The sequence below is a fragment of the Trachinotus anak genome, unplaced genomic scaffold, assembly GCF_046630095.1.
Source record: "Trachinotus anak isolate AG129_WGS33_773 ecotype Australia unplaced genomic scaffold, CSIRO_AGI_Tana_v1 ptg000001l, whole genome shotgun sequence".
NCBI classification, from domain to species: domain Eukaryota; kingdom Metazoa; phylum Chordata; class Actinopteri; order Carangiformes; family Carangidae; genus Trachinotus; species Trachinotus anak.
In genome coordinates, this window is record NW_027273852.1 from 20,661,844 (window position 1) to 20,674,939 (window position 13,096).

The following is a 13,096-nucleotide window of genomic DNA, read 5'->3' on the forward strand; positions in this document are numbered from 1 at the left end:
ACTGTTCAAACCCACAGAAATATTTTTTTTCTTTTTACAGAAAAGTTCTGCAGAAATAGTAAAGTTCCCACACAGTCTAAAGGTAGATGTCCATGTGTTTTTGATTATAAAGCAGGTCCAGGTTCTATATTAATACTGTGAAAGTATCAAAGCCTCAGTCCACAGAGAAATGCACACAGCCTGTATTCAGAAACTGAGCCTTAAAACCAGCTGTCAGGACTTCTGGAACTTTGTGATGTCACAACAAACTGAAGCCAATCAGAGGCTCAGACCCTCTCTTCTGATTGGCTGACTGACCTGTTGTTACTAGAGCTCCAGAGAGAAGCCTGAGAGAGGAGATGTAAAACTACAATGAGATGGTTTTTGGTTATTAAAACCACAAATATATCTTCTTATAGACATCAACACTTCAGATAAAACACAGGGAAAGTGTAAAATATGGACCTTTAAAGGATGATATTTAGGAAGAATTTATATCAGATCATCCACAGAATATTTCTGTTTTGTGTGTGTAGTTCTAAAATCAATGCACCTTGGATTGAAATTTTTCTTTCAATTTCAACTGTTAAAATCATTTTTGGAACAAGAGCAGAACTTATATATGATGCCGCCAGGCAGTGTAGAATGTTTCCTAAATTTAAGAAAAAGAAAAGGAAAAGAGAAGCGAAAATTTAAGACATTTCTGCAAACACATGGCAACAGGAACGCCCAGACACAGATGGATAAGTGCATACACCCATGCACACATGCACATAAACAAGAAACTTTCACAATGAATGCAGGGATCGATAACCCAGAGTGAGTTGTATAAATCTTGTTTATATGAAGCAATCTCCTTTATTTGTTAAGCCTGTATTATACAGTTCCCCCCAGACTTATAGATTAACAGTGTAGAAACAGCTCGGGGGGTTTTGCCTGCAGCGCTGCCACGCTACAACACAGCGCACTGAGCCAAACCCCACTCATGGCCAGGATGTGGCTCGTTACACAGCCAAACGCTGCCTTTGGGTTTGGTGCAAAGGAGCTCGAAAACCTGACACCTGGGAGAAATGGCAAGAGTGTGCAGACATGTTGTCATCTAAAAAAATTCCAAGAATCCAATGAAGCTGTGCAGTTGAAAACATTTTTTTACCTTGTTGATTTCTTAGGTATAAGGCATTTTTTAGCCATCAGCCACATTTTAAGAGAAAATATCAGTCAAGTTTTCATCCAAATTTACCCAAATTTAGCACAGATTTTAACCAAACGTCTAGAAAATTTGCAAAGGAAGTGCAGTGCCATTAAACCACTGAAGAACAAGAGGGAACAGCAACATGAGCACAGTCAAACTTCTGCAAAAACATGTAGAAAACATGTTTGTCTCATGTGTTATTGTGAGGAAGGCTCCAGCCTCCTCATCACTCCACATAGAGCTGGTGTTTTTGTTCCTTTAGTGGACATTTAAGTTGCATGATTCAATTGCAATTTGTTGTGTTTTGCTTATATCTATACACTAACTTTTCTATGACATCCAAACATAATAAGGTTTTGCAATAATTCAGCTTCACTCAGAAGTTCTTTAGTTCCCAAGCAGGTTTTTTTATGCACAGATTGGAAATGTGCACAAAAACAGGTGGATGGAAACTTGGTAGATGATTTTCTTCACACAGTGGAAAACATAAAGAGAAGAAATCATCCCGTCCACTTATAAACATCTCTTGATCATGTTGCTTACCTCCCAGGGGTCTCGGTGGGGCTCCGTTGTGGCGTATGCGTGGCCCCGTAGGGCTCCCGTTGAGCTCCAAACGGCCCTTCTTCCCTGGTGGTGGGAGGCTGAGGCTGAGGTCCGGGCTGCCTCCCCTCCGCTCAGGACTGTCCTGGGTGATGGGACTCTCCCCTCCCCGCTCCATCCTCCTCCACACCCCCAGAGGAGCTCCAGCCAGAGAGAACGAGTCTGGTGAAATTGAACAGGAATGGAGAGGCATACGAGCTGTCAGTATCTGTGGGTTGGATGACGTGCTCCTTACAATGAACAGGGACACTATGGTTTATTTTGAGTCAATTCAAATCAAAACAGGAGCCGTAAATGCTCACTAGGGCACCAAACGTGTATTCATCCATGGCAAAAAATAGTCCCCAAAAAATACACAGTTTACTTCTGTTTAAGTAACATTTGCCAAAACCTACAGTGCACAGTTTTTTAAGGACATAATTTTGCCTTGTTTCAAAAATGCAACTCTATATTTGTGACCTATTTTAAAAGCTTATGTCTTCAATAACGGACTTGTTGCTGAAAACCGCAGAGAGCGAGAGAAAATCAGGAAGAATGAAACTGTCTTGTAAAAAACTAGCCCACAGGTCGTCTGTCAGCAGGTTATTATGACCCATAGTTAGGTTTAGTTTTTACATCTAGTGGTCGTAGTAATGATGACAGAAGCAAAGGGTAAAGTGTGGTGATGTAGTTTATAGAGCTACAAAGTCAGGAGGAGGAAAGTAGCAGTTTATGTTGTTTCTATTATCCATGACTGTTCATTGTTTTTATTGTAACCATGACAACAAAGATCGTCTAATGTTGAGGAAGTACTTATTTTAACCCAAATCACCATCTTTTCCTAGACCTAACCAAGCCATGACTGTAGTAACCATGGCAATAAAGGTTGGTGTGACGCTCTCAGTACAGTTCGCGCAGGTCATATCAGAGGGTTTAAAAAAAAAATCGACCTGTGTTGTTGTTCAGGCTGAGGACTGGTTGGGAAGTACTGAGCTGGCTAATGTGTTGTTGGTTTTGGTCTTTTCATGGAATTTGTTGACAATAAGAAAAATATAGAAGAGCAGCAGCTTTATCCTTTAAGTGGAGGAGATGATAAGTGTATTAGAGAGAAGTGGCAGAGCTTCAGCAGAGAGGGGGAAAGACAGACCTTTATCAGTGTTTGGAGCAACTGTAAACTAGACAACAACAGTGAAGGATCAGTTGTGTGTGTGTTAACTACATATGAATACATGAATATATGGGCACAACCCCCTACATGTACACACACGCGCGCACAAACATCCATGAGAGTGTGACTCTCGTGGGTCAGTGTCCCCTGATAAGGAAGCATCAGCCAAAAGTCTCATAGAGGGTAATGCCATTAGAAACGCTGCCAGGCCAGACAGGGGACACACGCCAAAGTATCAAAGAGCAGCCAGCTCGCTCCGGCCAAATGGACTGCTTTTATTTACATACGAGCCCCTGGACAATATCTGCCAGCATGTGTGACCCTCGCTCGCTCACTCGAGAGAGAGAGAGATTAGAAACACTGTCTGTGGAAAAACAGAGAGGAGAGCATGGGAGGTTTTTCTATTAGAGGATGGAAATCAAGTTAGTGACCAGATCAGTGGAGTGGAAAAACTCAGAGGGTCTCTGTGCTGAGTGTCACTAGCCAACAAGTCAGCAGAACAAATGAAGGAGAATCCGTGGTTATTGTCTGAGTGTGGCTTGATTAGAAACTCCAACCCCCTCCCTCACTTTTTAATATTTCTGCAGCTTTTACTGCTGCAGCTGTCGTAACCCACACAGCGTTCGGTGTGGTGGTGTCTCTCTCTCCTCCTCCTCCTCCTCTTTCTTTCTTTCTTTCTTTCTTTCCTTCTCGCCTTTCCTCTACCTTCTACACAACTCTCAATCTTACACAACAACACACAGCCTGGGAAAAAAAAACATCCCACAAACAGACAAAAAAAAACAAAAAAACACAACCCAATCTGAGAAGCATTAAAAGTTCGAGCAAATTTTCAAAATGAATAATAAATGAAAAACATTAGCTTTGATGTGATTAAACAATGTGGGAGACAAAGGCCAAAAAATGCAAGTGGCAGAGTTTAATAAAAATGGCTTTTAAAAAAAAGAAAACAAGTTCAAAGGGTTACACTGAGTGGAAAGCAACGGGTTTAAATGTGAGTACATTGGAAGCTATAATTCACAATGTGAGGCTCGCTGAGGATAAGGGAAGGCTTTGCAAATAAATCTAACCGCTAACAATGTTGTAGCTACAATAAAGAACAACTGAATATAACAGAACAATAGAAGAAATTCACTGGCTATTGTCAGCTGCAGTTTACAGCCAGTACACTCCTCCTCAGTGACTCTCTACCTGCCTAGTTAACGAGGAGAGGTGAAACCAAATCTGAGACTATTTAATTTTGCATTTTTCACCTCTTGTTTAAAAATTATCCTCCAAAGAATCTGTCTTTATCACCATCAAGTCCTGTCCTGCCCCACGATCCCTATCTGACTTGCCCTCACCGACATCTCACCATCTGACCTGGGACACACACACACACACACACACACACACACACACACACACACACACACACACTGTAACAGATACTCACAGGTTCCCAGCATCATCTAATCTTTCAACACATCCTGCTTCAATTACATTTCATTTGGTATTTAATCCAAGAGATGAAGAATGTTATCATGCCATGCATTTTTTTCACCTAGTGCCATCCCAGATAGACGATGTCCCACCATAGCAACAGCAGATATCACCACATCGGATCATTACCAAGTCATGTGCGGTCAGATGAAGCATGTTTTTTTTTTTTATTGTAATGACATTAAGTCCCATATTCAGCATGTGTAAGCAGCATATCAACATGCTAGTAGTTGTAAGCAGATATAAGTGTTTGGCTCCTGTGGATCCCCAGAGGTGGAGGCTACTGAATCAACAGATAATCAAATCACAATGATAATAATAATAATAATAATAGTTTTCAGTTGTAATAATTTAAAAAATTGCCGCACATTAACAAACACTTAAATATCAGTTTGATTTAAATACTTAAATACTAGCCCTCAAAGGGAAACTTGAGGTAATTCATTTGCACACATAAAAGTCTAAAAACACAACTATGTCAGAAAGAGCTGCAATACACAAAGCAGTAGCAGTGGCAACAACCACTCACACCTTTGACAGTCATTACATTCAGACGAATGTAATGACTGTCAAAGGTGTCAGTGCATTTATCAGTCTGACCATTTCTCACACTCCGGCTGTTCCTGAGTCTAATGGAGTAAAAATAAACTTCCTTCTCTTTACTTTTAAGCCATTTAAAATGCAGGACTTGTTTAGTATTAAAGTGTATAAGGATCTTTGTGTTTTCTCAGTAATTTTATAACAGATTATATGTTTTTAGTTTATCTTACAACTACAATATAGTGTATTATAAACACTGTATTAAATACTTAATACCACTTACAAATGCTAAATTACAAATAGGGACCTTAAGTAGAGTTTTAGGACGTGTTTGCAAATGATACATAAATAGTAGAATCTGAAAAGTACTCTTGTGCCGTGGTTAATAAAGGTTCACAGCTCTGTCTCTGCGTCAGGGTTTTGTTAACGTGTACGCTGGTGGTGCACCGGAGGAGTGACGTGCTCACATGCTGTGAGGAGGCTGCAGTGGTGGAAAGTAATTAAGTACATTTACTCAAGCACTCTGGTTGAATTAAATTTCATGCTACATGTAGTTTATCTGAGAATTATACTTTTACTTCACTACATTTCAGAGGGAAAGATGGTTCCTCTTACTCCTCTACATTTATCTGACAGTGTTTACCACTTCAGATTAAGATTTTATATTTTCTAAGAAAACATATTGATGAGTTTATAAAATACAAAACATTGTTAAATATTAAAGCAGTGGCTCCCGACATTTTAAGCTTGTGACACTTTATCATGGGACCATTTGAAGGGGCCTGATCCATAGGTTGGGAACCACAACCTGTATTTAAAGTTGTCCAGTTGAGCTCAACCTCAAGCAGCTGCATCAGTAAAATGCATCAATGCATCAGTAAAATCAATCCAGGACTTAGAACTGAAAAGTAAAGTTAATTTATTTGTCAAGCACTAGAAATTTAACGAGCGACTGTTTTGATAATCGATTAACTGAGGATTTTCAGCTTTTCCATGAGAACTGATCATGTTTTTGTTTTTAGACTGCTGCTCGGACAAAACTGGAAATTTGAAGGTGTCAGTTCAGGCTTCAGGAAACTGTGAATATTTTTATAAACAAACAATCCAATATAGTGAATATAGTGAATATAATGTTTAGCCCCCCCACCACCACTGTAATTTTCATACAGTCCCTCACTGTAGTTGTGATTTATGCTGTATGATATAATTCAGTCTAAGTAAGAAGGGAGTTACTGCTTTAAAGATCAAAAACATTTGGTTTTTATTATTTCTTACAACTGGCATCTTATTTCAACAGTAAATCACTGTGCAACATAGATTTTTTAATAATATATGTAAATGTGTAAATATGAAATTATATCCTCTAGATCTGCAGGACATAATTTCATATTTACACGGAGCCTGTTGCTGTACACTGTATCACTGGAGTTAAATATGAGGAAGTGATTGATTAACTGATTGATTCATTGAAAACGTTCTTACATTACTGTTTTCTCCCTGTTTCTTTCTCTTTGTTTCTTGTTGTTTTTTCATTGTAAACACGGGTGCAGAATTTTGGCATGTAAACACTAACTGGAGTGTGAACGTGCGTGCCTAGATATCACACTATCACATAAACATCCACAGTCACAGACTGATAAATGCTAATCTGTTTTATGCAATTACTATGGGTGTGTTGAGCAAGAGCCTTTTGTCATGAGGACCGTCTTTAAACAAACGCGGACTGGACTTGATAACTGTTTGATGGTATATACAGGCACATCACATGTTAATGGCTCTGCCACTAAAGTCATAGGTCTGGCAACACAGATATCAGTGTTCAAACGAGGAGATCGTTATCGGGACCATCCGAAATTCATCTGAACCGCATTGTTGAATAAGGTGTGTGTTAGTTAAAGGAGTTAATAAAGAAGTGATAAGAGGAGCTGTTATTTATCTGCCATGGAAACGGGTATCAAATGTAATGTCTTTTTGATAAGGAGACACATTTCCCAATTTATTGCTTCTCTGAGCAGCTGTCATAGCTCTCAGAGAAAGTGTACAATTAATTATTAAAGCTTTCCTTTTAAAAGCCTGTCAATGAAATGATGATCAACACAGATGAAAATAAACAGATACATTCTGCTTCTTTTCCATAAAAAAAACAAAGAACACAGTCTGAACTCCTGAAGTAAAAGGTTGAAAAGCATTCTGCTGTGTTTATCCCGCATAATGTTTGATTCTGGGACAACCTCGTGTTTTGATGATAAGCCACTATCAAATTCCACATTATTACACGTTGTAGACATAACAAATACACACTGAGGGCCAAAGACAAGATTGCAGAGCAAAAATGCAGACACACCCAAAGAAATAGAAGAGTATACGACACGACAAACAAACACACCTATAAACAATATGTCCAACTCAAAGACGTAAACACACACAAACAGAGGCTAACATGTAATTCAAAGCCAGTCTAAACTCTGCAAATCAGACGGCTGACAGACTCTGATTGGTAGTCCCATCTGTTTGAATACATATGGTATAATGACGGGTGCATGAAAGCTGCACTTTGTTTTAGTTTTTTTTTTTTTCATCTCAGTCACTCTCTCTTGTGCCTTTAGTTTTGTGAAAAAGTTGCATGAAGCTGTTTTAATGTCAAATGTGCACAAAGTGTAAAAAAAAAGAAAATCAGAGGCGACGACAGGTGGAGTCAAAACAGCTCCACGGTTTTTAAGATGTAATGAAGAAGAAACCTGTTTTTATATTGGCTCCTGCCTCCCACCCTCACACACACCCACACACACTCACACACTCACACACACTACTTCACTGTACATTCAAGTTCTACAGAAAACAGACAGGAGTAAACACCGCAGCTCTGAAACTCACACACACCTCAAGTAAAAACGAAAAGTCACCGGGATCAGATGTTCACTCTGTGAAAGTGTTAGTAAGAAACACAACTGACCTCTAACACGGCAGAGTCGAGCGAGCGTGACGCTTAAAGAGGGAAAACTTCCATCGCCTGCTCTAACTGCCTCTCCAGTATCTCTTTTAACCGTTACGAGACGTGTCTGCTAACGAAAGGCTGTGCCTTTAACATGCAAACCAGACAGACAGAGAGAGAGACAGAGAGAGAGAGAGAGAGAGAGAGAGAGAGAGAGAGAGAGAGAGAGAGAGTGACCTATGAGGGCATTATTAGCACTGATAGCAGGGGAGAATGGGAGAGGCGTCACCTATAGGAAAATATCCAGAGATACGGCTGTTCTTCCCGTTCGAGATCCACTTTTATAGCAGGGTTATCAAGCTATTGGTTAATGCTTGGCTCTGCAGCACAGATAAAAGACAGCAGGAGGGGGGGAGGGGGAGAGATATTAAAAGCCCTGCTGTCAAAGAAACACAGAATGTACATACATGCATGCACAGACGTACTGAAGCAGGGATGTGCTGAAATGCCTGCTGCAACTCCTCCATCACCTTTAATGTGCAACCAAAGCGGCAGAAATAAAACTCAGGGGGGAAGTATCAAAGTTCTGATTCACAGAATCTGTTTTTTAAAAGTCTGAAAACAAAATGAGGAACAACATGAAACTTTTTTTATGTGGCCGTTTATGAGAAATGATTGCTGTTAGTGCAGGTTACATTATTGTGGAGTTAGCCGTTTATGGCCATCAGATGTGTTACTGCAGAGAGCGGTGTGATGTGGGAAGTGTTGGTGTGAGGGGGAAAGAGGGACCTTCATCACAAACACACTCACACACAACTTTTTTGTAGCTGTGGAGGGGGTCTACATGCTCAAACACACACACACACACACACAGAGTGAAGGGGCAAGACGGAGGCCTTCTGGCGAACATGTTTGTCTCCCTGGTAAACATCTCATTTGATAAAGCAGGATGAAGAGTTAGGCGTTTATAGCCTCGCCCCTCCAGCTATAGAGGACGCACAACGCCTGCTTAAACACACTCATCCATACGCACACAGTCGCACACAGACAGACACAAAGCCACACAAACCACAGCCAGCACGCTACACAGACTCTGTGCTTTAACACTTCCAGGGACCACACACTGACTCACACACAGCGGGGACGAATGAGAGCACGGGGAGCAAAAACGCACACGTGCACGTGCAGCACTGAGAGTGGACACAGTGGTAGTGCCCACAACGGTGACGCAACCTCTGTGACACTATAAGGTTTCTGTTATTTTGTCCACCCCTGCGCGTGCACGCACAAACCCACACGTGCACGGAGCAGCCTGGTGACAAGTTGAACTTTTACTGTAATGTACACAAACTGATTCCAAACCAGTCTGCCACAGCGCACCAGCCTCACCGCACTGGGAATCAACTTGGGTTTGTGAACACACACACACACACACACACAGCTGAATGAGATGTTACAGTGATGTGAGTGTGCAGAGCATCATTAGTGAAGCTCTCTCTCTCTCTCTCTCTCTGTGCCCACTGAGCCTAATCTGCTGTTTAATGACACTGACACACCCATCTCATGTATGAACAGATAACTGGGTTCACACAGACAGGCCGTGAGAGTGGGGGAGAGTTAATGGAGGAGGTCAGATTATTAATCTAATAAATCCTGATTATCTTTTCAAACTTTCTAAAAGTTCCCTGAAACGAGAATGAAAGGAATAATATAATAAAATCCTCTTTTAGCTGAAGCAGAAACTGCAGTCAAGACAAACAATGTGATAATCTGCCTGACGTGACAGACCAGAAATCATTTGTGCCTCACCAAACCTTCACCTCCTGCACCACATTTCGATGTAAATATGAAAAAAATAAATAAATTAGCTCAGTGAAAGTCATAGAAAATATGGCTTTCTCACCATTTTTCCCACCGCCCCTTTTCACGTCCCGTCAGACTTTGCGCGGCCCGTCAACTTTTTTTTTGGTAAAGCAAACTTTACACGGAGGAGCGGGCCAGAAACCATCACACCGGCTGAGACCAATCTGGTTTCTTCGCGGTTTCCTCAGAAAAAGCCCAGATGATTTTTCATTTTTTTATTTATGTTTTTTTTATTTTATTGTTTATGCGCGGGCTGTGATGACGCCTCAAAGAGAAAAAGCTTATGTTGGCTGACCAGGCCGCAGGATTGTGATTATTTTCTAATTTATTATTAGGTCTATTTTAATTCTAACAATCCCGGTACAATTTACCGATACGTGTAAAAAGAAATGTATTTTACTCAGTCTAAAGCCGGAGCCGCATTTTACCTGCACAGGTGAGAAATCAGCTCCAACAACAACAACGACGACAAACCAAAAAAAAGGCATTTGTGTGAGCGGAAGCTGACATTTCACACGTGTCTGAGTTTATGAGAGAGGCGCAGTGGTGGTTTGGAGGAGCGGGGGGAGCTGAGTCAGCCTGCTGGGTCTGGAAAGGTCACCGGGGACGCCGGGCTCCGGTTCGAGGCTGCGAGGCTGCTGCTGTCACCGTGATGACGAGGCCCTGTGTTCATGCACAGCACCAACACAGAGCCCTTTAAGCTGCAGCAGGCTTCTGTCAGCGCGACCTGTTGTTGGACTTGTGCATGCGACGATTAAAACTTCTGTTTGTTTATTTCTTCTAAATTCAGGGTTCGTTGTAAAACGTGGCTGGGTGATGGAGGTTTGGTTTCATGGCCACAAACAGCTTTTGTGTTTTCGCTGCTGCCTCTGCGGAAGGACTGTTTCCGGGCGCACTTGGCCGCAGCGGGAGCGGGGTGTGCAGGCCTCGGCCCGGGACCTCTGCTCGGTGGCCGCTCGGACCTCAGCCTGCAACCACAGTGAAGGCGTGTGCGCTGCGAGGCTGCTGCGGCCGCTGCCTCCGCGGACACTGTGTCCTGTGTGACAGGGCTTAAAGGCCCGTGTAGCAGCCGAAACACTGCACCGTGTTCCGCGCCCCCTCGGCTCCCTCCGCTGTGTTTTATTCATCGTTCGTCCCGGTCACCGGTGAAATGTGCGGGTTGAAGCGGCGTAAAACTGACGCGATTATTTCAGCTCCGGGCGCGTTAATTAGTAACATCAGCGACAGCTCACACAGTGATTGGTCATTAATTATTATTTTTTTTTAAAGTTAAAAAGTTACAGCGTGGGCTGAAGAGATGTGGTGACGCATATAGAGACGTCTTCTTGTTTTGTGAAAACAGGATTTATTCTGACCCACACACACACACACACACACACACACACACAACTTGCAGTGATAAAGCTTTGCTGTGAATTATTCTGAATGTGTGGTTATAAACCTGCAGCGTTTGCCAAGGATCCAGTAAAGTGAAATAACTAATGATAAATTATACTAAATAATAAAAAACTCACAATATTTCCAGACAGTTTTTAGGAGCCTAATATATGTGATTTTATTGACGCATCTATGCCACACTTTGTGCAATATTTAAAACGCTTCAGATGCAACTAATACTTGTGAAAAAATACTAATATTAAAGGAAATAGATTTCACTTGAACACACAACACAGAGCCATGAAACTCAACTCAGTCACACATGGGAACATTATTAGTAAATATGCGGGTGTTGTTAAAAACTATAACAATTCATAATTTGGTTTATTACAGAAATATATTTCAACTAATTTTCCAATAACCGTAATTACACTTATAGCCTAAATATATTGCTGGTCTTTGGCTATATATTTTTATTAAACTAATAATAAGCCTAATACCAATACTGCTACTAATAATAATGACGATAACAGTGTATAGTTGATTTATTTAATTAAACTGACTGAAGGGACAATCATTCTGCTCTAAAGTCAAATCTTTCTGTCAGGTTGATAATCGAGCAGCGTCTCTGATACTTTATTTTATTTGACTTTATTATCATTTGTATTCACTTCGTGATCATTTACAGCGAGTTTAAATCACTGTGTGCGGGCAGATGAGCATGCAGCCTGAGAGTGTGTGTGTGTGTGTGTGTGTGTGTGTGTGTGTGTGTGTGTGTGGACACTCACTGTTTACGGCGTGTCTGTAGCGCTGCTGGCCGCTGAGGAGGCTCTGTCCATTGATCAGCAGTATTGAATCCAGGGCTGGGCTTGGGTTCGGCTCCCGGACACACGGCGGCGGATCACGCTGCTACTGAGCTGAATCTGGACTCGGGGTCGGGACGGAGATCCACACGGAAAAAACTTTCAGTTAGTGGCGGTGGCAGCGGGGTGTCTGTGTATGTGTGTCTGTTTGTGGATGGTGGGGGTGGGGGTCGGGGGGGGGGGGGCGACGATAGCAAAGCAGTAGAGTGAATGTCGGACACTGGAGGTGAACGGAGGATGCGCGTCTCTGGGGAAGCAGAGGGGGGAGAGTTTGACAGCACCGGCAGTGGTCTGTCCTGGAGCCGCGGAGCCTCGTGTCAAACCGGAGCGCGCACACACACACACACACACACACACACACACACACACACACCTGATAGTATTTTCACGCAGTCTGGACTTTTTCTCTCGTCCTCCCTTTAAGCCTGTGTCCGCCTCAGAAACGCGTCTTCAGGGCAGAACTCTTCCCTCCTCTGAGCTCATCGCTTCATCCTCGGAAAAGAGAGAAAAGCGAAAAGAAAAAAATAAGGCGACACAGCGAGAAAGCGCTCCGACACACACAACCCGGGAGAGAGGAGCACAGCGCAGACCGCGGCTGCCGGAGTCACGGGAATAAACGGGATTGAAACGGTGCAGAGGACCGGGCTCTAATCAGACTGTGTCACTTTCAATCTTTCCTGTGCCAACGGGCGCACTGACTGATAGAGGGAGGAGAGAAGGGAGGAGAGACAAAGAGAAAGAGGGAAGGGAGGGAGGGAGGGAGGGAGGGAGGAGAGGGGGCGTCAAAAAACAAATCTGACCCACGAATACATTTTGTGGGACGGATCTCTCTCATAAGGACAAAATAAAATGATTCAGAAGTGTCCAACAAAACTTTTTTGTCCATAAATTGTCCTTTTTAGCGACAGCAAACACAGAGTTCACGGCCCGTGGGATCAAACTGTTCCCGGTGCCAAAAAACAACAGAAAACTCTGTTTTGACTAAATTCTGTCTCCTGCAACATAAACAGTTTTTTGTTTTTTTCCCGTAATAAATCATATTTCACTGGGATCTTCTCCTCTGGGCCATGATGTGTACTTTGACATTAAAGAGAAAGAGACACATGGTTAGAATATTATGT

At 42.2% G+C, this 13,096-nt stretch overlaps 1 protein-coding gene across 5 annotated transcripts in view; it reads right to left on the minus strand.

Moving 5' to 3' along the window:
- satb2 (SATB homeobox 2) overlaps positions 1–12,662 on the minus strand; it is a 51,297-nt gene extending 38,635 nt beyond the window's left edge. For 2 of the 5 annotated variants that reach the window (XM_071483833.1, XM_071483824.1), the window contains exons 1-2: positions 11,901–12,662; positions 1,715–1,933 (exon numbers count right to left, since the gene is read on the minus strand). In XM_071483833.1, the coding sequence (XP_071339934.1) occupies positions 1,715–1,889 (175 nt within the window). In that variant the 5' untranslated portion in view covers positions 1,890–1,933; positions 11,901–12,662. Of the gene's footprint in view, positions 1–1,714; positions 1,934–7,893; positions 8,031–10,163; positions 10,748–11,900 lie in introns of those variants that run through there. The other 3 variants (XM_071483804.1, XM_071483814.1, XM_071483810.1) reach the window with 3 other exon arrangements.
- Positions 12,663–13,096: the final 434 nt, after the last annotated feature.